This window comes from Dicentrarchus labrax, unplaced genomic scaffold (genome assembly GCF_905237075.1).
Source record: "Dicentrarchus labrax unplaced genomic scaffold, dlabrax2021, whole genome shotgun sequence".
In the NCBI taxonomy this organism is placed as follows: Eukaryota; Metazoa; Chordata; class Actinopteri; family Moronidae; genus Dicentrarchus; species Dicentrarchus labrax.
In genome coordinates, this window is record NW_026136720.1 from 34,449,877 (window position 1) to 34,475,542 (window position 25,666).

At 42.7% G+C, this 25,666-nt stretch overlaps 2 protein-coding genes across 4 annotated transcripts; both read right to left on the reverse strand.

The window, feature by feature from the left end:
• Positions 1-5,244: 5,244 nt before the first annotated feature.
• On the reverse strand, positions 5,245-9,563 carry LOC127352626 (scavenger receptor cysteine-rich type 1 protein M130-like). Its single transcript, XM_051381162.1, has 6 exons — positions 9,531-9,563; positions 9,301-9,333; positions 8,714-8,993; positions 6,202-6,516; positions 5,825-6,109; positions 5,245-5,270 (listed from the first exon to the last, which is right to left on the reverse strand). Exons 1-6 carry the CDS (start codon positions 9,561-9,563, stop codon positions 5,245-5,247), a joined length of 972 nt encoding a protein of 323 aa, XP_051237122.1.
• Positions 9,564-16,445: 6,882 nt separating this feature from the next.
• On the reverse strand, positions 16,446-25,569 carry LOC127352697 (tubulin-specific chaperone E). 3 transcript variants are annotated; one of them, XM_051381307.1, is made up of 17 exons: positions 25,462-25,569; positions 23,518-23,641; positions 22,888-22,972; positions 22,419-22,583; positions 22,038-22,123; positions 21,793-21,892; positions 21,606-21,708; positions 21,402-21,478; positions 21,228-21,320; positions 20,472-20,536; positions 19,512-19,576; positions 18,471-18,623; positions 18,221-18,359; positions 18,052-18,120; positions 17,796-17,855; positions 17,629-17,720; positions 16,446-17,151 (listed from the first exon to the last, which is right to left on the reverse strand). In XM_051381307.1, the coding sequence occupies exons 2-17, from the start codon at positions 23,630-23,632 to the stop codon at positions 17,056-17,058; spliced, it is 1,563 nt and encodes a 520-aa protein (XP_051237267.1). In that variant the 5' UTR covers positions 23,633-23,641; positions 25,462-25,569; the 3' UTR covers positions 16,446-17,055. The 3 variants fall into 3 exon arrangements, with proteins under 3 accessions (XP_051237267.1, XP_051237268.1, XP_051237269.1); XM_051381308.1 differs by having other exon boundaries at positions 25,425-25,540; XM_051381309.1 differs by lacking the exon at positions 25,462-25,569 and adding an exon at positions 25,046-25,294.
• Positions 25,570-25,666: the final 97 nt, after the last annotated feature.

Genomic DNA, 25,666 nt, shown 5'->3' on the forward strand with positions numbered 1-25,666 from the left:
AGTTTGTTGGGTCGAGGTCCTGCACACAGAGAAATAGGGGAATCATTTCTGTACCCAAAGGTACATTTGTTACAAAAGTCCCGTCTAAGGCACGAAAAAGGTCCTTAAGGTGATAAATGTGGACCTTTGTTTAATTTTAAAGGTACAAAACATGGCTGACAGAAAGGGGAACATAATTGTAACAAGCTTAAGGTAGAGGAAAATGTTTCAGCAAATCAGTGATCACAAAATCTTGATTTAAATAGAGAGTTGGGCTGACTGAAATAAAATAGGCTACTAGTAAATTTCCATTCAATTATTGGTCTGTGTGGCCTGGGAATAATTTCATGAACCAAAGAACTAGGACAGCACTTCCATTCAACTTTTTTAATTTTGCCACAAGGACGTTTCAGCGTGTATTGGCAAGTTCACAGTGGATCTATTTGAGTGATTTTGTTCATTTAATCCCGTAGCTAATTGTCAGTGTAGCAGAGTGGAATGCTTCCAGTAGCCATTACCATTACTCACAACTGTATTTTATTAAGTATTATCAATTCAATTCAATTCAATTCAATTTTATTTGTATAGCGCCAATTCATAACAGAAGTTATCTCAGGACACTTTTCAAATAGAGCAGGTCTAGACCGAACTCTTTAACATTAATTACAGAGACCCAACAGTACCACCATGAGCAAGACCTTGGCGACAAGGGCAAGGAAACACTGCCTGTTAAAAGGCAGAAACCTAGGACAGATCCTCCGGCTCAAGGTGGGTGGTCGTCTGTCTCGACCAGTTGGGGTGGAGAGAGAGAGAGAGAGAGAGAGAGAGAGAGAGAGAGAGAGAGAGAGAGAGAGAGAGACAGACAGACATACAGGTGCACAGCAACAACACTATTGGCAATGGCCGTCAAGCAGGACCATGGCAGGAGGCTCCACCAGGATCCATGAGAACCTGCGAGACGAGAAAGCACAGGAACTCCGGGGAAGAAGTGGAGTTAGTAACATGCAGTAATGGGACATGAATGAGTGCAGAAAGAGAGAGGAAGAGAGTAGCTCAGTGCACCATGGGAAATCCCCCGATAGTCTAGGCCTATAGCAGCATAACTAAGGGATGGTTCAGGACTCACCTGATCCAGCCCTAACTATAAGCTTTATCAAAGAGGAATGTCTTAAGCCTGCTCTTGAATGTGGTGAGGGTGTCTGCCTCCCGAACCACAACTGGAAGCTGGTTCCACAGGAGAGGAGCTTGGTAACTGAAGGCTCTGGCTCCTGTTCTACTTTTAAAGACTATAGGAACCACAAGTAGCCCAGCATTCAGAGAACGTAATGTTCTAGTGGGGTAATAAGGTACTATGAGCTCTTTAAGATATGAAGGGGCCTGACCATGAAGAGCTTTATAGGTGAGGAGGAGGATTTTAAATTCAATTCTACATTTTATAGGGAGCCAATGCAGAGTAGCTAGTACAGGAGAGATGTGATCTCTTTTTCTAGTTCCTGTCAGTACTGTGCTGCAGCGTTCTGAATTAATTGGAGCGTTTTTAATGGACTTATTGGGGCAACCTGATAATAAAGAGTTGCAGTAATCCAGCCTTGAAGTAACAAATGCATGGATTAATTTTTCTGCATCTGTCTGTGATAGTATGTGTCTAATTTTTCTAATATTACGTAAATGAAAGAAGGCGGTCCTAGAGGTCTGCTTTATGTGGGAGTTAAATGACAAATCCTGATCAAAGATAACTCCAAGATTCCTGACAGTGGTGCTAGAGGCCAAGTTAATGCCATCTAGAGTAACTATATCTTTAGACAATGAGTCTCTAAGGTTTTTGGGGCCAAGAACAAGAATTTCGTTTTTTTCTGAGTTTAACATCAGAAAATTGCAGGTCATCCAGGATTTTATGTCGGTAAGACATGTTTGTAATTTAGATAATTGATTAACTTCATTGGGTTTGATTGATAGATATAACTGCGTATCATCTGCATAACAGTGAAAGTTAATGGAGTGATTCCTAATAATGTTGCCTAAAGGGAGCATATATAAAGTAAATAGTATTGGTCCAAGTACAGAACCTTGTGGAACTCCATGACTAACTTTAGTGTTTATGGAGGATTCATCGTTAACATGTACAAACTGAGAACGATCTGATAAGTATGACTTAAACCAGCTTAGGGCAGTTCCTTTAATGCCAATTTGACGCTCAAGTCTCTCTAAAAGAATATTATGGTCAATGGTGTCAAATGCAGCACTAAGATCTAATAATACAAGTACAGAGACAAGTCCATTGTCAGAAGCAGTCAGAAGGTCATTATTAACTTTAACCAGAGCTGTCTCTGTGCTATGATGAACTCTAAATCCTGACTGAAAATCCTCAAATAAGCTATTGTTATGTAGAAAGTCACACAACTCTTTGGCGACTACTTTCTCCAGAATCTTAGAGAGGAAGGGGAGGTTAGAAATCGGTCTATAGTTGGCTAAAACCCCTGGGTCAAGAGTGGACTTTTTAAGAAGGGGTTTAATTACAGCTACTTTAAAGGACTGTGGTACATATCCTGATAATAAAGAAAGATTAATCATATCCAGTAAAGAAGTGCCAATTAAGGGAACAACTTCTTTAAGCAGCCTAGTTGGGATCGGGTCTAATAGACAGGTTGATGGCTTCGATGAAGAAATGATTGAAGTTAACTGATGAAGATCGATAGTAGAAAAACAGTCTAAATATATATCTGAGTTTACATTGGCAGAAGTCCCTGAACTTGGAGAGCCACTGATAACTGTTGATGGCAGTTGGTGGTTAATTTTTTCTCTAATAGTAATAATTTTATTATAGAAGAAGCTCATGAAGTCATTGCTACTTAAGTTTATGGGGATATGTGGCTCGATAGAGCTGTGACTCTCTGTCAGCCTGGCTACAGTGCTGAAGAGGAACCTAGGGTTGTTCTTATTTTCTTCTATTAGTGCTGAATAATAGGCTCCTCTGGCATTACGGAGGGCCTTTCTATAGGTTTTAAGATTATCTTGCCAAATTGAGCGATATTCTGATAATTTGGAAGAGCGCCATTTCCTTTCAGATTTCCTAGCTATTTGTTTTAACTGGCGGGTTTGGTGGTTATACCAAGGTGCTAGTCTCCTATGTTTTAATAATTTCCTTTTTATAGGAGCGATAGAGTCTAATGTTGATCGTAGTGAGCCTGCAGCACTATCAACAAGATTATCAATTTGGGAGGGACTAAAGTCGTTATAGGACTCTGTTAAATTCAGACATGGCATTGAATTAAACACTGAAGGAATGTCCTCCTTAAATTTAGCTACAGCACTGTCAGATAAACATCTGCTGTAGGAAGTTTTGCCTAATGGCTTATAATCTAATAGTATGAATTCAAAAGTTATTAAATAATGGTCAGATAGGAAAGGATTATGTGGGAAGACTATTAAATGTTCAATATCAATGCCATATGATAGAACAAGGTCAAGAGTGTGATTAAAACAATGAGTTGGTTTATTTACACTCTGACAGAAGCCAATTGAGTCGATTAATGATATAAATGCATTACTAAGGCTGTCATTGTCAACATCCACATGAATATTAAAATCACCTACAATAATTACTTTATCTGATTTAAGGACTAAACTTGATAAAAACTCTGAAAATTCAGATATAAAATCAGAGTACGGTCCAGGAGCACGGTACACTATAACAAATAGAACTGGCTGCAGTGTTTTCCAGTTTGGGTGAGAAAGACTAAGAACAAGGCTTTCGAATGAATTATAATTTAGTTTAGGTTTAGTGTCCATTAAAACGCTCGAATCATATATGGCTGCCACTCCACCTCCTCGGCCAGTGCCTCGAGGAATGTGAGTATTAATGTGACTGGGGGGGGTGGATTCATTTAGGCTAACATACTCCTCGTGGGACAACCAGGTCTCAGTAAGACAAAGTAAATCAATATCATAATCTGATATTAATGCATTCACTAAAACAGCTTTAGAGGACAGAGACCTGATATTTAACAGCCCACATTTCATTCTCTTATTTTGTGCTACTGAGGAGTTGGTTTTAATTTTTATTAGATTTTTATGTTGAACTCCTCTTGTTTTTATTTCTTTAAATAATTTAGGTGGTCGGGGGACAGACACAGTCTCTATGGGGTTTTGGGTGGGTGACTGTTCTAAAGAAAGAGCAGAGAAGTGTGTAAGACAGCAGCTATCACTGTTTTATTGTCAATGTATTTTCTCATTCTTTGTATTCCACGTTGGGGACTTGTTTTTCTGTATTTATTTAACTTTATTTGATGCTGTAGCCCTCCCTTATGGAGCCCCTGCGGAGTTGTGTAGTGCAACCTGTTTTTCCCCCTGCAGTCTGCTGTGGCATGAAAAGGTACTGAAAGTGTTAAAAGATGTAAACTAATTGTTATTTCTTTAAATACATTTTGGTGAATAATTGTAAAGCGGTGGCCTAAAGGCGGGTGGGGAAAGTGAAGAAGCAGCACTTGCCCCTCCCTCAATACCACCACTGATGTGCCCTTGAGCAAGACCCTTAACCCAAAACGCTGCTGTACAGCTGCTCAGTGGCTGTGCTTGTACTGGGCAGCTTCCAAGTATGAATGTGTAACAGTGGCTTCCTCTCAGTGAACCCTCCCTGAATAAATAAAGCTAAAAAACATTGAATTTAAGTGGTTTTGCCACATAAAGGTACAGAATGCCATGTTGCTCCAGCAGTACCTCATTAGACCAGAGAGCTGTTGCAACAGAGACGAAAGGTGATGAGCGCCCTGTGAAGCCCTGCTGAACACAGAGGCCAGCTGCATGTAGGCTTGGCAGCGACGAGGGACGCTGATTGGAGACATTGAGGAATTTTCTGGGAACTGATCGGTATGTGAGGACAGCTTGTACCTGACTGTGTTGATCTGGTTTTGTAGGCTACTGGTATTGATGCACGGTGAAAATTTCAGAAGTGAAAACATATTGCTGTGATTTGTTTGTTGGTGGTATACTGGCATTGATACACGATGGAAGATTTAAGGCAACAAAACATACCGACACAGGACCATGACTGGGCCCACTGCTAAAATATAGACTTGATGTGGTGCAGTAGTGGTTTGATCAGCCTCTCTCCGTCGTTATCTTAACATTGAATATGAATTGAGCTGAAGAATCCAAATCACATTTGCACAGAAATGACAGCTGAAAGCAGCAGAGAAAAGACCAGATTTAAAGTTTAACAGCAGCAACATGATTGGCTGGAGGAGATTGTGGCTAAATCTGATTGGATTAACTGAAAGAGTAAACGGCCATGGCTGATTAGAAAAGAGAGGGAGAGAATTGTGAATGAATGAGGCATAATGAGAAGGTCTTCCTGATTGAACTTACACTGAGCTTCATTAGGCCTGTAGGGTTCATCTGGAAACAACAGCAGTGAATACAATGATGTTGTTTTTAAGAACTCTTGGAAGCCATTGATTTACTGTTTCATTGTTATTGAACAGAAGAAAGTAGAGATAATCTGCCAACTAGTGTAAAATAACACGATGCTGTGGGTTGGTTTTCCTCCTGTCCTCCACAATGTTTGAGTCAGCAGCCACTGATGCACACACAGGACCTGGACACATGCATTAGTGGACAGATGTCAGAGTGATGAGGCTGCCACACAGTCGCTGCTCCAAGCAGTTAGGGGTTCAGTGCCTTGCTCAAGAGACCTCGGCAGAGCCCAGGAGGTGAACTGGGATCACTACAGGTGTGTGTGTGTGTGTGTGTGTGTGTGTGTGTGTGTGTGTGTGTGTGTGTGTGTGTGTCAGCATGGGTACATTACTGTCATTAATTATGTCATTGATGATGTCACTGATGGGCTTACCTGAACAGGTGAGTTTCAGAATGGAGGAAGAGGATTCTGATGTTGCACAGTCCCTCAGAGAAGATCCAGACTGAACACAGTAAGAGTAGATCCACCACACAGGTCTGTCTGAAGACTCCTCTCTCTCTCCTACAGAAACAGCAGAACCACAGTCCAGATTTCTACAGACAACATTTGCTCTCTTCAGGGTCCAGCCTAAGCCCCTCACTGGTCTCCAGTCTCCATTATGTTTCAGCTCCAGTGTTCCTGCACAGCGACTGTCTCCTCCCACCAACCTGACAGAATCTGAACAGAAACAAGAGAGTCATCAGTAAAAGAATAAAGTGAGTTTCATCAGAACAGAAATGAACCAATCAGAGCTGCAGCTCCTCTTCTACCTGAGCAGGTGAGTCCAACAGCTTTTCCAGGTGAGCAGGTGTTTCTAGCTGAGCCTGAGCTTCTACAGTCCAGGAGAGCAGACTCATGGCCTCCACACTGGAACTCTTTGGTCCACATTGGAGCCTCCACTTCTCCATAGAGCGCCCCCTGGAGGACTGAAGGAGCCCCACAGCCGAGCTCCCTACAGACCACCTCTGCATCCTGCTGGTCAAAGTCATCTTCACACACTGAGGACCACCACTGGTTAGACTGGTCAGACTTCACCTCCAGTCTGCCTGAGCACGGACTAGTCCCATCCACCAGCCTGACAGAGTCTGGGCAGATAATAGAAGATACAATAGAGAGAGAGAAAAGACACCAGACACAAATAAAAAGATGTCATCAAACATAATATAATGTTATTTTAACATTACACACATTGGCCTTAAATACACACACGTTCACTAGGGGATGCTGGTCCGTAGAGGCAGGGGAGGTTGTTCCTCCTCTATTGTTGAGAGGAAAGAGGGAAATAAAACTATAAAAAGATTGGTAACACTTTATAATAAGTACACACTATTAAGCATTAGTTAAGCATGAATAAATAATGAATTCATCATTTATAACACATGAATACACATTAGTATGTAGTTTATAAACACAGTTAAAAAAAATGTATTCATCATTGATAAGCACATTAGTTATGGATTAGTAAATACTGAATTCATCATTTATAAAGCATGATTCTGCTGTAAATAGTCATTACTATGTGGTTTATAATCACAGTTATAAATGTTTTACTCTTCATTGTACTGTACATTTCTGCATGCACTTGCACATCCACTATTCAGACATGTATTAATGATTAGTGACTGTGTTAGCAGATGTTCTATAAAACTCACAACAAATTCATTATTGTTATTAATGCAGGAATTCATGAACTGAGGCAGTTACAAAGCACTTACTACTCGTTAATTAAGTATTTTGTGCGAGCTCATCTAAAGTGAGCACTATCTATGGCTTATTAAGCATTTACCAATGAGATATAAAGGCTGACAATGCCTCGAGACTCACAAAATGTTCAGTTATCTTAACAGACGAAGGAGAGACACAACACAAAGGGATATAGAACATATTGTATTGATATTTACTGCAACTTCCCAACATATTGTATGAAGACGAACAAGGGTGGTTTATGAAGACATGCTATTGTTGTGATCTTCTCTGTTTGGGACGTGTACGTTGAGCTCCCGCTCTCAGCACGTCATCAGTGTGATGACGGTGGGAGGCGGGATGTTACGTCATATTTACGTTAACTCTCCGAAGTTTCTGACAGTGCAGCCAAGGGGAGCATGGAGAAGCACATTGGAGTCGGCGGCCGTCAGCGGCTCTAGAGGTGAGTATGTGTCTTTGTTTGGTAGCACACATTATGGTTGAAAGATAATGTTAGCGTTAAAGTTACCGACCCGCCCGCGGTGGCTAAGCCGACCTAGTCTAGTCTCGTCTAGCCGGGCGAGGTGAGTGCCTAGCAGCGGCAGGTCGGCTTAGCCACCGCGGGCGGGTCGGTAACGGTAGTAACGTTAGTCGGGGAGCGAGACACCTGCAGCTGCTGAATAATGTGTGCTACCAAACAAAGACACATACTCTCCACTAGAGCCGCTGACGGCCGCTGACTCCAATGTGCTTCTCCACGCTCCCCTTGGCTGCACTGTCACAAACTTCTAAAGGTTGTGACATCTGTCATATATATTTCCTTTGTAGCAGAGAAATAGAGCTGCTGTGTTTGAACTACTTTGTTGAGGATAACTGCCAGCTGTCTCTGAATACAAAGCACACACTACTTTAAAAAGCCCTGGTGAACCTGGACTTGTGATAACGCATCGTTGGGAATAAAATATTGGAAGTGAAAGTACAGTAAGCTTCGTCTGTCTGATTGGAAATGGGGCCAGCTTTGATTCAAGCAGCAAGTAGTCATCATCAGTCAGCACACTTTCCTTCAGGTGTTGAACACTGGCTGCTTCTTGTTACATCTCACAGCCTTGATAAATACTCTGTCTTCTGCATTAGGCCTGTAGGGTTCATCTGGAAACAACAGCAGTGAATACAATGATGTTGTTTTTAAGAACTCTTGGAAGCCATTGATTTACTGTTTCATTGTTATTGAACAGAAGAAAGTAGAGATAATCTGCCAACTAGTGTAAAATAACACGATGCTGTGGGTTGGTTTTCCTCCTGTCCTCCACAATGTTTGAGTCAGCAGCCACTGATGCACACACAGGACCTGGACACATGCATTAGTGGACAGATGTCAGAGTGATGAGGCTGCCACACAGTCGCTGCTCCAAGCAGTTAGGGCTTCAGTGCCTTGCTCAAGACACCTCGGCAGAGCCCAGGAGGTGAACTGGGATCACTACAGGTTGTGTGTGTGTGTGTGTGTGTGTGTGTGTGTGTGTGTGTGTGTGTGTGTGTGTCTCAACATGGGTACATTACTGTCATTAATGATGTCATTGATGATGTCACTGATGGGCTTACCTGAACAGGTGAGATTCAGGATGTATAAAGAGGAAACTGATGTTGCACAGTCCCTCAGAGAAGATCCAGACTGAACACAGTCAGAGTCGATCCACCACACAGGTCTGCCTGAAGACTCCTTTCTCTTTACTACAGAAACAGCAGAACCACAGTCCAGATTTCTACAGACAACATTTGCTTCCTTCAGGGTCCAGCCGAAGCCATCCACTGGTCTCCAGTCTCCATTATGTTTCAGCTCCAGTGTTCCTGCACAGCGACTGTCTCCTCCCACCAACCTGACCTCCTCAGACTCTGAACAGAAACAAGAGAGTCATCAGTAAAAGAATAAAGTGAGTTTCATCAGAACAGAAATGAACCAATCAGAGCTGCAGCTCCTCTTCTACCTGAGCAGGTGAGTCCAACAGCTCCCAATACACTGACACTGAATACACTGGAACACTTGGTATCCATTTTTAAACACTTTCAAACAATAAAACAACATCATCATCTGCAGATTCATCTATTCTGTTCCTTCTGCTCAGGTACTCCACAATCTTTGCTCTCCACACAAAGACGATTCTTTACTTCTCTTTTCTTTCTCTATTTACCTGTTGAGTTGGGTGTTCCTTCAGTCTGCAGTGCTGAGGAGAAAATCAGAAAATACTCATCAGTATGAAACAGCATTTTGAAAAGAGGACAGTCGATCCAAGTTTCTTGGAGCTCAGAAACATCTCAGTGAACTCTCTCTGGAACCGTTTTACCAGTTTACTATAGTTGAGATGAACATGTGAATGAACACGAGTCAGCAGACTGGTTTACACTGAGTTAAACTCAACACCTGCACACCAGGGGTGGACTGGCCATCTGGCATACCGGGTATCGTCCCAGTGGGCCGTTGACCCAATGTGGGCCGGTCCGGTCCGCTATGTGTTTTTTTATTTTATTCCTATCAATCATCTGTGAATCACTTTGAGCTGCACTAAACTGTATGAATGGAGCTATACTTATAAAGTTAGAGCTCCACATCCTCCAACTTACCAGCTGTTGATGGTCATTTTGGTCGTAGGTAATAATTTATTTAATTTTAATTGTACCAACACAGTAGTTGTCTTTCTTTGTATGGGTCCATTAAAGGTGATGTTGACATCCTGCAGTTAAACTCTCTGAAGTGCATTTCTGTGAAACACTGTCCCTCTGATAAATGTTCATTTGATCAGAATCTGCTGACAGATTACAGATTACAGGACTGTGGTTCCGTTAGCACGCTGAGCTCTTACTATCACATTAATGCTGTCAGCGTCAGGACATGTGACATGTGTTCACTAATTACCTGATATTTATTAGTTCTGATGATTTAGTGAAGTTGACCTTTGACCCCACAGACGCACAAACAAAAACAAAACAAACGTCAATATCTCAGCAACAACTTCCCAGTGACAGTACGCACACACAGCTACACACACCTTCTGACACCACTGAATTATTGCAGAGAGATAATTACTAAAAAACAATCATTGACTAAATAGTTCATTAAAAACTGGGTTTGATTTGATGAAAATCTGAAGGATTCAAACTTTACTGTGTACAATTTTACACTGTTTTCCTTTTTTTCTTCCTTTCATACATCAATGTGTGTGTGTGTGTGTGTGTGTGTGTGTGTGTGTGTGTGTGTGTGTGTGTGTGAGAGAGAGAGAGACACACAAATATTTCACCATCTTTAAAGCAGAGTCCTACCTGAGCTCCACAGCAACAGCAACAGCACCAATAGGTGATCCATGTCCAGGTAGAGCGTCTCTCTGCCCGTCTGTCTGCTGTCTGCTCTGATGTCTCACATGTGCTGTCCTCAGTGTCTGTCTGCGTACAGGAAGAGGTGGAGCTTTACTGGAGTATATCTGACTGACTCTGTCACAGTAGTTATAAAACAGACACAGTTAGAGTCTTTAAACTGAATTAAACTGATTTAAACTGAATTAAACTGATTTAAACTGATTTAAACTGAATTAAACTGAATTAAACTGATTTAAACTGAATTAAACTGTGTGTGTTTCCTGATGGTTCTCTTTGTTAAATAAAGTTTTAGTCCATTAAAGGTGATGTTGACAGTGTGTGGTCTGCAGTTAACTCTTAAATGGACAATCCTCTATAAATGTTTTGGACTTATAATTAATTGCTATTTTCTAATGTATGTAGGCTGAAATTATATAATTATGACCTTTATTTTCCAGTTTACAGACTGTATCTCCCGACATACATTGCCCATTGAGGGTATAAATTTAACATTTTTCCCTCTTGCGTAACCCTTTCAGTCCCGCCCACTGTTTAACTGCGTACAGGAACCGATCGCTCTATCTGGCTGCCAATCAGCAGATCAATATCTATGGTTTTTCTGAGCAGAATGAGCCGTCACTCTTCCTGTGTGTTGCTATGGTGATCCAAACCACATGTGAGCAGTTTGCTTGTCTGTTAGCACTCGCAGCCATTTTGGATTTAGTGGTCATTTATGGCGATTTGCACACGTTGTATTTGAACCAACTCCTCCTATTTGAATTGATCGGATACACTTCAGATTTGGACACAGCCATCTAAACACATTCACCATTAAAAGTTGTGCTATTTACGACATTCCGTTGAACGGCGTGCCCGTGGCCGTGGCGTGGAATTTCAAGGACTCGCCATGAAAGAGGGATTCGTCATAATTTCTGAGTACCTGATCTGATCTCAATGAAACTTCATGTCTGATAAGAGTCCCGCCCTGAACACGTCTATGTGATAATATTCAGTAATAGTGAGAGCGCCACTACACTTTTATGTATCTCTTCCAGCAGATTGACCAGATCCAGCTGAAGTTCTGTCATTTATCATAGAAACATCTGAACTAAACTTCTACTCCTCTCGTCTCTCTAACCCACAATGCATTGCTCACAGAGACAATGAATGTTAATGATCCTGTGGACACGAACCTTCAGACAGGAACCGACTCAGCAGGCGACCAGTCGGTGAGAGAGAGACAGATAATGTAACAATATAACAGAAATATAACAGATAATTAAAGCTGCAAGCAGCGTTGAGCGGGACCTCGCACTCCATGCAACTCGGGGTGCGCTGCCACAACACGAAAATGTCACGTAAATCAGCTCAAAATCGCCACGCAGCGCTTACCACCTGTTGCCGGAAGGTGGCGCTATCACTATGTCTTAATATTGTCATGTAGACAAGTTCAGGGCGGGACTGTTGTAACACATGTGAAGTTTCATTGAGATTGGACCACGTACGCTGAAGTTACGAGGACGTGTTCAGGGCGAGACTGTTACACAATATATGAAGTTCACTGGAGATTGGACAATGCACACTGAAGTTATGAGTGGCATTTCATGGCGAATCCGCTGAATTTGACAAGTCGTCACTGGCACGGTCATTTCACGTAACGCAGCTCAAAATCGCCACGCAGCGCTTACTTCCTGTTGCCAGTAGGTGGCGCTATCACTATGTCTGAATATTGTCATGTAGACGTGTTCAGGGTGGGACTGTTATCAAACACGTGAAGTTTCATTGAGATTGGATCATGTACACTGAAGTTATGAGGACGTATTCAGGGTGGGACTGTACACTGAAGTTGAGTACTATCTGTTTATGGTGACTGGTCGAAATTCAACGCAACGCCACGGGCACGCCGTTTGACGGAATGTCGTAAATAGCACAACTTTAAATCATGAATGTCTTTAGATTGCGCTGATTAAATTTGAAGTAGATCCGATAAATTGCCTAGGAGGAGTTCGTTCAAATACAAGGCGAAAAATCACAGAAAATGAGCACAGAATGCAAAATGGCTGACTTTGATGGCAAGCCACGGACACGCCGTTTGACGGAATGTCGTAAATAGCACAACTTTTAATCATGAATGTCTTTAGATTGCGCTGATTAAATTTGAAGTAGATCCGATAAATTGCCTAGGAGGAGTTCGTTCAAATACAACGCGAAAAATCACAGAAAATGAGCAAAAAACTCAAAATGGCTGACTTTGATGCCACGCCACGGACACGCCCTTCAACGTACATGCACAAATAGCACAACTTTTAATCAGCACCATTTCTTGACTGTACTCACAAATTTCGAAGTAGATCTGATAAATTCCCTAGGAGGAGTTCGTTCAAATAAAACGCGAAAAGTTCGCCGAAAGTGAAAATGAAAATCAAAATGGCCAACTTCCTGTGGGCTTTGGGGTATGGGTCCAAGAGGCTTTTTTGTATGTCCCGGCATGTTACACGTGCCTACCGAGTTTCGTACATATCGGTGAAACGTGGCGCTGGGGCTTCTGTTTTTTTATCCTGTAGGGGCGCTACACAAATGACGAACATGATTTTTGGTATGTGAGCTTCAGGCACTACTCTACACGTGCCCTGTGAATTTCATATTAATAACTATTACGGTATTCGCACAGTGATTTTTCATTCCAAAAGAGTGCCACCTAGTGGCGCATTTTGTTTTTCCTTTTTAAGGGAGCCTCAGGGAATAAGGGGGAAGCATCATACCAAGTTTCATCTTAATCACATATACCGTTGTAGAGATATAAACTTCTTCATTTTTAAAGAGCGCCACCTAGTGGCAATGGCCTGAAATTGTGCACGATGCTTAAGGAAGACATGTGGAACTTTGGACCCAAGTTTGGTGTCAATCGGACATACCAATGTGGAGAAATGGTCCACTTCCTTTTTTGACAAAAAATCTACAGGAAGTTGGAATTTTATAGCGTGCTTATTTTTTTAAATTTCAAAAATGTTCAAATTAGCCTTTTTGCCAGGGCGGTCCCCGGGTAGCAGGTGAAAAATTTCGTGCGAATCGGAAAAAGCGTGTAGGAGGAACACTTAAAAGTAGTTTATGGACATTTTGCCCTCTAGAAAAAAATTATTCTAGGCGGAAGTGGGCGGGGCTTATATGGGGAGATTCAGCTCCATTCACCGAACACGTGGATGTAAGTTTTTGAATGTGCGACAAACTATGCAGAAGTTATTAGCCTCAACGCATTTTTTATGATAGTAGCGCCACCTAGTGGCAGACCCGAAAGCGACGCATGTAATATCCCCATTTTCACCAGGCCTGACCACTTTGCCAAATAAAATTTACTTTTTCGTATATGTTCAGGGGGGCAAAAATGCAGTCAATAGGGGCTAAAAATAATAATAGGTAAGAAGAAATCGAGCAAATACAATAGGGACCTCCAGCGGTCGCTTGCGAGGTCCCTAATAACAGATAATAACATAATAATATAATAATATAATATAGTGATAATAATATAATAATGTGATAATATAATATAGTGATAATAATATAATAATGTGATAATAATATAATATAGTGATAATATAATAATGTGATAATAATATAATATAGTGATAATTAGGGACCTGCATAGCGACCGCTGGAGGTCCCTATTGTTTTTGCTCGATTTCTTCTTCTTACCTATTATTATTATTTTTGCCCCCTGAACATATACGAAAAGTCAATTTTATTTGGCAAAGTGATCAGGCCTGGTGAAAATGGGGATATTACATGCGTCGCTTTCGGGTCTGCCACTAGGTGGCGCTACTATCATAAAAAATGCGTTTAGGCTAATAACTTCTGCATAGTTTGTCGCACATTCAAAAAACTCACATCCACGTGTTCGGTGAATGGAGCTGAATCTCCCCATATAAGCCCCGCCCACTTCCGCCTAGAATTTTTTTTTTCTAGAGCGCAAAATGTCCATAAACTACTTTTAAGTCTTCCTCCTACACGCTTTTTCTGATTCGCACGAAAATTTTCACCTACTACCTGGGGACCGCCCTGGCAAAAAGGCTAATTTGAACATTTTTGAAATTTAAAAAAATAAGCACGCTATAAAATTCCAACTTCCTGTAGATTTTTCATCAAAAAAGGAAGTGGACCATTTCTCCACATTGGTATGTCCGATTGACACCAAACTTGGTTTCATAGTTCCACATGTCTTCCTTAAGCATCGTGCACAATTTCAGGCTATTGCCACTAGGTGGCGCTCTTTAAAATGAAGAAGTTTATATCTCTACAACGGTATATGTGATTAAGATGAAACTTGGTATGCTGCTTCCCCCTGGCTCCCTGAGGCTCACTTAAAAAGGACAAAAAAAATACGCCACTAGGTGGCGCTCTTTTGGCATGAAAAATCACTGTGCGGACACCGTAATAGTTATGAATATGAAATTCACAGGGCACGTGTAGAGTAGTGCCTGAAGCTCACATACCAAAAATCGTGTTTGTCGTGTGTGTAGCGCCCTCTACAGGATAAAAAAACAGTAGCCCCGGCGCCACGTTTCACCGATATGTACGAAACTCGGTAGGCCCGTTTAGAATGCCGGGACGTACAAAAAAGCCTCTTGGACCCATACCCGAAACCCCACAGGAAGTCGGTCATTTTGATTTAAAGTTTCACTTTCTGCGAATTTTTCGCGTTGTATTTGAACGAACTCCTCCTAGGGAATTTATCGGATATGCTTCAAAATTTGTGAGTACACTCAAAAAATGGTCCTGATTGAAAGTTGTGCTATTTGTGCATGTACGTTGAAGGGCGTGTCCGTGTCGTGGCATCAAAGTCAGCCATTTAGATTTTTTTGGTCATTTTCTGTGATTTTTCGTGTTGTATTTGAACGAACTCCTCCTAGGGAATTTATCGGATCTACTTCAAATTTAATCAAAGCAATCTAAAGACATTCATGATTAAAAGTTGTGCTAATTACGACATTCCGTCAAACGGCGTGTCCGTGGCTTGGCATCAAAGTCAGCCATTTTGTATTCCGTGCTCATTTTCTGTGATTTTTTGCCTTGTATTTGAACGAACTCCTCCTAGGGAATTTATCGGATCAACTTCCAATTTAATCAGCGCAATCTAAAGACATTCATGATTAAAAGTTGTGCTATTTACGACATTCCGTCAAACGGCGTACCCGTGGCGTTGCGTTGAATTTCGACCATTCACCATAAACAGATAGTACTCAACTTCAGTGTACAGTCCCACCCTGAACACGTCCTCATAACTTCAGCGTTCATGATCCAATCTCAATGAAACTTCACGTGTTTGATAACAGTCCCACCCTGAACACGTCTACATGACAATATTCAGACATAGTGATAGCGCCACCTACTGGCAATAAGAAGTAAGCGCTGCGTGGCGATTTTGAGCTGCGTTACGTGAAAGGACCGTGCCGGTGACGACTTGTCGAATTCAGTGGATCCGCCATGAAATGCCACTCATAACTTCAGTGTGCAATGTCCAATCTCCAGTGAACTTCATATATTCTGTAACAGTCTCGCCCTGAACACGTCCTCATCACTTCAGCGTACGTGGTCCAATCTCAATGAAACTTCACGTGTGTTACAACAGTCCCGCCCTGAACTTGTCTACATGACAATATTAAGACATAGTGATAGCGCCACCTTCCGGCAACAGGTGGTAAGCGCTGTGTGGCGATTTTGAGCTGATTTACGTGACATTTTCATGTTGTGGTCCCCAAGTGTTACGACGGCACGCGACGCGGCCGCAGCACGCCCCGAGTTGGGTGGGGTGCGAGGTCCCGCTCAACGCTGCTTGCAGCTTTAATTATATATGATATATTATGATAATAATATAATGTGATAATAATATAATAATGTGATAATATAATATAGTGATAATATAATAATGTGATAATAATATAATATAGTGATAATAATATAATATGATAATAATGACCCCAGCAGACAACAGTGAGTGACAGATTTTTATTTGAATTTCAATGTCAGACGATTTAAACAGAAACATAAAATAACATCTCTTGTTGTTATTGATACACATTGAATATAATATGAAATACAGTCAGTTTACTCACTGACAGAAAGGTTCATTTTGTCGTTTCTATCAGTGACTGAACTGATTATTTTACGGATATTCAGGATTTTAATGAATTCTGCGCAGATTATTTCCTGTGAATATCGAGAGATGAGTTTTCCTGATATTTTAAGGAACTTTTAACTTTTAAGGCGCCACAGCGCAGGCCGAACGCCGATTACTTCCAGGATATTTGCTCATTTTAATCAATTTCCAGGTGTTTCCATGACTAGCCTGTACTATTCCAGGTTTTCCAGGACGTCTCTCCGGTCTGTCGGAGCCCTAAAAGTCACAAAGCCGCAGATTATTGGCTCCGACTGATCATAACAACGCAAAGAGGAAGAATTCAGAGTGTGAAAGGTCTGTTTGTTTATTCACTAAATGTTAGAGGATGATTTCTCTGTGTGGTTTCATTTCTGTCGTAGTCTTTCTGGACTGTGGACCAGAGGGGGGGGGGGGGGCTCTTCACCTCCTGGGTCCAGGTCCCGGCTCAGGACCAGCGGACCAACACCTGGTCTCCGTCCTCTATGGAGTAAAACTGTAGAGTCTTCAGGTCGCTGTCGATCTCAAACTCCGTCCCAACTTTCTGGAGAGAAAAGAGCTCGACTGTGTTAATGTGGAGCTCAGTGCTGGAGCTGGCCTCTAGTGGCCATTAGAGGAACTGCAGTTCGCCTCTAGTGGACATTAGAGGTACTGCAGTCCGCCTCTAGTGGCCAGCAGAGGAACTGCAGCCCGCCTCTAGTGGCCATTAGAGGAACTGCGGTCCGCCTCTAGTGGACATTAGAGGAACTGCGGTCCGCCTCCAGTGGACATTAGAGGAACTGCGGTCTGCCTCTAGTGGCCAGCGGAGGAACTGCAGTCTGCCTCTAGTGGCCATTAGAGGAACTGCAGTCTGCCTCTAGTGGCCATTAGAGGAACTGCAGTCTGCCTCTAGTGGCCAGCAGAGGAACTGCAGTCCGCCTCTAGTGGCCATTAGAGGAACCGCAGTCCGCCTCTAGTGGCCATTAGAGGAACTGCAGTCTGCCTCTAGTGGCCATTAGAGGAACTGCAGTCTGCGTCGTACCTTGAGGCTGGTGTAGGTGAGCTTCAGATCTGCAGCAGGAACCTTCAGCAGTCGGTACAGGAGTCCCTTCACCTTCTGGACCTCCATGGAGGCTGCGGAACAAAACACAGTTACACTCATCCGGATTCTTTTTCAGCCGGAAACAGCAGAGAGAGGAGGAAGTTTACCTGGAAGTTTCTTCTCGATCGGCTTCCGCTCGCCGTCGTCTGGACACACAAACGTGATCTCTGGAGAGGAGAGAAGATCGGATCAGAACCGGCTTACTGCGTCTATTTTAAAGTTTTCTTAAACCTCTAGAAATCAAGAAGACCTCATGACCCCTTGTTAAGCTTTGGCGACCCCTAGTGAGGGTCGGGACCCTCAGGTTGGGAACCTGAGTGTTAGCCAATCAGAGGGCTGAGAGCAGAAAGAGGCAGGACTAACTTAACAGCTGGTTTTTCAGGGCAAACGGCTTCGGCTTCCTCAGCTCGCCTTCCTCAGGAGCTCCGTACTCTGTAACACAGAACGAGACCACGTTCACCTTCCACTGTAATCAATAACACACACACACACACACACACAGTCACATGGTGGCGTTGTGGGCGGGGCTTACTGTGGATGAGGCTCAGGTAACGTGGGTGCTGACAGGTGAACTCGCTGCCAGGCTGAGCCCCCCCGCCCGCCTTCAGCCAATCCTCTCCAAACATCTTGATGTAGTCGAGCTCCGCCCCCTTCCTGTCCTCGGGATGCACCTGATGGAAACCATGGCAACAATAACTCTAGATTTCTAGACTTTTTTGTTGTTGTTGTTGTTGTTGTTTAGCTGGGAGACCCCCCCCCCCCCCCGTATGTTTACAGCTCACCTTGCTGCCATTCAGAACCTCCAGTCCACCCAGTTTAGCGATCAGCAGCTGATCAGCTGTTTTAGGGTTTCCATCGCTGCTCGCCAGTTTGTTACGGCGACACGAGAACTGAACCAAACTACAGAGCTTCGCCAACTCGTCCACCACACTCCACTGAGAGAGAGAGACAGAGAGAGAGAGAGAGAGAGAGAGAGACAGAGAGAGAGAGAGAGAGAGAGAGAGAGAGACAGAGAGAGAGACAGAGAGACAGAGAGAGAGACAGAGAGAGAGAGAGAGAGAGACACAGAGAGAGAGACAGAGAGAGAGAGATAGAGAGAGAGAGAGAGAGAGACAGACACAGAGAGAGAGAGAGAGAGAGAGAGCACAGAGAGAGAGAGAGATTATCGGCCGTCGGACAGTCAGACGAGGTCGGTGACTCGAGTCGGTTCGGTGTGTCCCGTGCCGTCGTCAGTCGGAGTCGGCGTCGGCGTTCATTTTTGCCGATTCGACATGTATAATCGGCCAGTGGCCGTCGGCCTCAATGACCAATCTGATTGGTGGAGTGCTGGCCTTTGACTTGCGAATCAGTGAGTGCACGAGAAAACCGGAAGTGACGATGGTAAACATCCTACGCCAACGGCAGTATCTTGTTATTATTAGCCATCGTATTTTCTGTTCAGCGAGTAATGACAACAACGATCCTTCTTGACTACTATCAACACTCTCTGATGAAAACAATGACTGACGACAGCGTGCTCTGTGTTTACTAGGTCTAGAGAGATCCGTCATTTCCGGTTAGCGCCGCCTGCTGTTATGGGGATGTATTACGCTCCAGTCGGCGTCAGTTTGGTGTGTTCGGAGGCACTTTTTTGACCGACTTGGGGAGACGGGAGCCGACTGATCAGTCCAACTGCTTTTCTGCCGACGGTCTGCAGTCGGGTTGGTGTGTCCTGGCCTTTACAGGTTGAGAGGACCTCAGTATTTGGCAGAAACAGACACTGACCTCTGCTGACTGCTGACTGTTACAGGTTGAGAGGACCTCAGTATTTGGCAGACACTGACCTCTGTGATGTTGTTGTGGTCGAGGTTGAGCTTCCTCAGTGCCGGGAACATGGCTGTGTGAGATCCTACAGAGGGAACGTAAGAACAACTGTAAATATTAAGGCAGAGAGCAGTTAAATATTTACAACAGAGTGTTAGGGCCAGACTAAGAGAAACAATTCATTTTTTGTGGGGGAATTACGAGAAAAAGTTGTTACATTAGGAGAATAAAGTCGTAATATTACGAGAATAAAGTTGACTGTACGGTACGACTGAGACAAACAGCGGCTGCTGGGCTCAGGCTGAGGCTGCTGTTTGGTTGAGCTGCTCACGTCAGATCAGGAGGATGCTGTCCAGGCTTCAGTCCATCTTGAACAATGTCTCTCACCCTCTCTACGACACACTGGCCCAGCAGAGGAGCACCTTCAGCAGAAGACTCCTCTCACCCAGATGCACCACAGAGCGCCACAGGAAATCATTCCTGCCTGTGGTCATCAATCTCTACAACACCTCCCTCAGAGAGTCAGACACCCCCCCCCCCCCCTCTGTAATTCTGACTCTAAACATTGACAATCATTCACTTTTTTCACATTAATACTGTACATTTGATCTTGTATATATATATATATATATAACTATATAACTATATATATATCTATATATATAGATATATATATTTATATTTTTTGTGCTGAATGTGTTGTTTGTATAATATGTCGTTTGTATATCTGAATAATTTCCCCCTGGGATTATTAAAGTATTTCTGATTCTGATTCAGATCTTGATAACTCTATCGAAGCTTTTTTCTCATTAAAACTTTTTTCTTTTTTTCTCGTATTATAACGACTTTATTCTTGTAACATTGCAACTTTTTTCTCGTAATTTCCCAAATTTTACTTATTTTTTATTTATTTTTTTCCTTTTAGTATGGCCCTAATACTCCGTAGTAAATATTAAAATGTGACTTTAGGTTAGTTTTACCGGGAGCGGCGTCATCGAACCGAAGCTCAGACAGTCCGGTCCTCGACAAGTCCAGATCCTCCAGTCTGCAGTCAGAGAACAGAGTTTATTTCAGGAGCTTCAGACGGTCGACTGAACCGACAAGGAGAGTCTCAGCCGACCCGCTTTCCATCGGTCGGACAGTCGCAGAACAACAACAACAACAACAACAAACACAGAGACCATCGGGAAGAGGAGCCAGTTTACAGCGAGTTTTAGTGAAGTTGGAGAAGTTGGAGACTTTGATGTTACATTATTACAATGTTCAGTCTCTGTGCTGGTTGTTCAGAAAAACCAGAACCAGAACCGCTGTTTCTGAATGTAAACTGAGATAAACTGCAGGTTCCATAAGCAGCTTTAGTTCAGGGTCTGTCAGCGAACGGACGACAGCAGAGTTCCTGTTTCTCTTCTGCAGCAACGTCCATTAAAGTCGTTACTTTAAAGTTTGAGCTGAAGATTTCTCTGTAGACGTAAATACAGTTTCTGCTGCTTCAATTTAATTTAGGAACCAACATAAGAACTATTTCACTTAAGAAATGAACTCCTCCACACTGGATCAGAAACAGTTTGAACCTCTAGAAGAAGTTGATGGATGAATGCTGACTGGCTCCATGTTGGTTCTGTAGTTCTGTTCCAGGTTGACTGAACCGCTTTCATTATATGTGACAATTAAACACATTTAAAAGTGAAAGTTATATAACTGTTAGGCACTAAAACTCGATATAAATGAATACACACCTGGACAGAGCAGCTATACTGAGCACAGTCTCCTGCACTAGAGGATTGGAGGACAGACTGAGACTCTTCAGGGACTGCAGGACTCCGTCGGGCCTTCAAAACATCACAGAGACGCCAGTTAGACAAAGTCTGCGCAGCCTGAACGTCAGCGAGGGGAAACACAACCAACGTTACCTCTGCAGCTCCGTGATGTTGTTCTCCTGCACTGACAGATCCTCCAGCTGAGGCCACATGGGGGCGCACTCCAGGATCTGACCCCAGACCAGCACAGATACAGAAGAGTTCACAGGGAGAGGAAGTCGTTAGTCTGGACTTTTATTGTGAAATGTATCAACACTTAACAAACTGTCAGTGATTTGTTGGTAAGAGGGAGCGTACCTGCGGCCAGGTGAGGTCGCAGCTGTTGAGGACGAGGACTCTGAGGCTGCCGAACGCCTGGAGGTGAGCCGAGGGGTCGGAGGGGAAACGCAGCCTGTTGTTGCTAAAAGATAAAAGAAGAAGAAGTTCAGAGGACACACACACACACACACACACACACACACACACACACACACACACAGGGTACCTGAGCTGTAGTCCGTTCAGTTGGTCCAGCTGCTGGCTGATGGCGCTGACGTCCTCCCAGCAGGACAGCAGAGTCCCACTGAGGTCCAACCACTGCACGTCTGATCGCTGCTGTTAAAGTGTAACCGCCCCCGTCAACTCCCCCCCCACCTCAAATATAACAAATATACAAAATACACCAGAGACCTGCAAAGGACAGTGACTGTGGGGGGGCGTGTCCTCCACGCTGTCAGTGTAAAAAGATACTTGGTGTTGTTTTCCTGATTTCTCCGTCAGCTCCGGGTCCGTTCACATCAGAGCGAGTCAGCAACACCGATGGAAGAGTCTCCAAACTGTCCACACACAGAACGTATTATATTATAATAATAATAATATAATATACAGATTAAAACTCAACTAAACTAATATAATTTTACTGTAATAGCAGAATCTACTGTATTTATTACAATAAAGTTTTTACCATAAGTTGTTATATGAACGCTGTGATGATGGTTTACAGTCTTACAGTAATATATAAAAACTACTTCTTTCTTTTAAATGTTGTGAGATATCAAAGTGTCTTACTGTTAGAGAAACCAGTGCTACATGGAGGAAGTAATAAAGGATTGTTTGAGGATTGTTTGTTACCTGCGCTCCTCCACTGCCAACCATTTGAGCTTCTTAGAGGAGATGGAGATCTCCTCACGCAGCACCTCCTCGGAGTCGATCTGGTACTCCTGCTGCACGGCGGTCAGGTAGTCCACTCCGTAGCTCACCTTCGCCGGCCGCACGAAGGAGCCTCCTTTAGGGTGTCTGAGAGAGCGGGAACCCATCAGCCTCATTTTAAACATCATTCTTTCTCTGTTAAACACTGTAAGAGCTACACTGCCCTCCAGAGGCCAACCACAGGAACTACACTGCCCTCCAGAGGCCAACCACAGGAACTACACTGCCTTCCAGAGGCCAAGCACAGGAACTACACTGCCCTTAGACAATGTGCCACAAGATAAAACTGACAAACAAACATTTAAACTAAACACTAAACTTGAATGTGTCTTTTAATCCTCTAGAGGATCTTCGTCTCGATGATGAGCGACCTCCGACTGCTGAGAATTACCTGCACGTAAAATACTGGACTCCGTCGTGGCTGCCGTCGTGTTTGCCTCTCTCTGGATTATCCCACTCGACTCCGAGCCAAAGCCCTGAACACACCACGAACATTTGGTTAACGGGGAGGCAGAAGAACACCGGATTATTTTTGATTATTTCAACACTTAAAATAAAATAAACAAATAAAATGAGGTATTTTCTCCTGTATGGGGGAAACATCTTCACAACGAACTGCAGCCAATTGACTCTTTACTTCCAGTAGTTTGATGGCTCCAACCAAGACTCTGACTCCGGGGAAGATGAAGACACGGCAGGAAAAGGAAAATTTAAACATACTGCTCAACCCTAGTTCCCGCTCTTTTTAAGAAATCGTTTTCCAGGATCTTTCCAGGATCTTTCCAGGATCTTTCTAGATTGTTTTCTTGACAATCAAGGACAGCCCTTTCTGAAAATGGTGGTCATAGTTTCAGGGACACGTGTTAGCGTGCTGTTTTACGGCGTTGCTGATTTTTCCTCAACAGGCTAAAATACAAGAAACATTCCCAGGACAACATCGATTTCCAGGATATTTGCTCATTTTAATCCATTTCCAGGTGTTTCCAGGATGTTTGTGAATCTGACACACTCGGGCTCTTACCTGCTGTCGGTGGCACCGGGCCCACGTACCGTACTGTGGCCCGCTCCCCGCCGCAGGACACCCGCCTCCCCACCGCGTCCGCCGGCACCTCCGGCTCCGTCTGGTCGACTCCCATCGAGGCCTCCTGCCGAGGAGAGAAAACCGGGATCAGAGAGTTCACGTGGGAATCAGTTTTAATGGTTAACACAGCGAGTGTCACATATTCTTCAGCCTTTATGTCTTCTTATATAATAATAATATAATATTATATTAATTATATATATAATTATATTAATATTATAATAACAGCTTTATTATGAAATACAGACAACATGAACACCAAAGAATCAAATAATCTAATGAATGATTCCTGATTCAGATGTTATTCTAATATTTATTCTGCTTTAAATAAACAGTCTGACAGTATTTCCCACATTATTCCTTTCATATGTTGGAGAATGAGCATAATTAGCATTAATAATCAGTTATATGGATCTTTACTTGGCTGATTTGGACAATATAGGAGAGGTTTTGGGGTTATTGAGGACGCTGAATCCATTCCTGACATTGTTATATTATTATTACACATTTCAATTCTCACTGGGCTGATTTTAATTCACTCATTAGGAGTTGATTTTGAGGTTATTTATAATAACTTAATACATTAGACCTGCATTTAAGATTCAAGAAAGCTTAATGTCATTAGTGTGAATGTTCAGACGTAATATTTCTTGCTTTATGTTGGGATCTATAAAATCTATTGATCCACTCCAGACTGTACAGAACTCAGCCGCCTGGTTTTTAACTAGAAACCAAGAACTATGATCACATCACTCCAGTTTCAGCCTCCGTACTCTGGCTCTACGTGGTCTCTCCCCCTGCTGTATCTCAGACCTCCAGATCCTCGGGGCAGAGGTCAGTTCTGCCCGAGGAAATCATTTTATTGTTCAGAAGCATCTTTTACTTCATAAATGTTTGTTCTTGTTTATCTGTTAGTCTTGTTTTAAAATGATGATTTCTTTTTGGCATTTTGTCGTTAGTGTCTTATGTATTAATTATATAAATAACCTCAAGTCAATAAACTCAAAATGAATAAAAACCAGCCTACAAGGAGTTGAAATAATCCAGTTTAAAAGGTTATTTTGTATTGAAAATGTCAGAAATTGATTGGACGCCCTCCATATCCCCCCAAATCCTCTCCACTGAAATATTATAATATAACTAATTATTCTTATTCATGCTAACTGTTCTAATTGTTCAACATATTTCTAAATGCTGGAGACACAAACTGTACATTTCTAACAGAGTGTGATTCTGTAGTGGAGACTAAACGTTAACAATGATCCATATCAGCAGTTTGAATCCAACTAAAAGCTCCCTGCACCAAACTCCCTTTAAGAAATATCACATTTTAACAATTCCTAACGTGTTCGTAACAACACGTAACTCTAGAAACACGAGCTAAAGGCCGTCATATGTCCACAGTATGACTGTCAATACGGAATCAATATAATCAATAAAGATACAGTGTATACTGTACAAACTTTACATTTAGTCTCTTTAGCGGGCTCAGCCTCTGTTGTAGCTGCAGACTTTCAGTGAGTGAGGACCGCGGGAAAGAGAGGGCGGATCGTTTCAATAACTAACATTTCTCAGTAAAATAAAATGGTTGGTGGATCAGATTAAAGCCGAATTAAACACCGACTCATAACGCTGTTAATCCACCGTTTATTATGTGTGTGTCGGCATCGGAGGAGGTTTTCCGGCTGTTAACAAACTAACTACCCGGGTTGTTGCCTCCTGTCTGGTGCTGGAGAGAGTCTGTAGCTCACTGTCTGTAGCTCGTTATAACATAAACACATATAAATATATAAATATAGTTACAGTAAGTTTAGTGTCATTAACTCCCGTCGGTTAAAAACACTTACAACAACAACTGATCTGAAATCAGAGGCACATTATTACCGGAGACGTTTAAAGACGGAGCTTCTGGAGTTAGCTGTTAGCTGTTAGCTCCCGAACCAAAACATTTCTCCGCCTCACCGGAACCGACACATTTAGAAGTTGCACTCCTTTCTCACGAAACATTTCAAAATAAAACTGAAGATAAATATGTTTTTTGTGGGATGTACAAGTATTTTTGCGGATTAAATCGTTTAGTCTGTGAAAG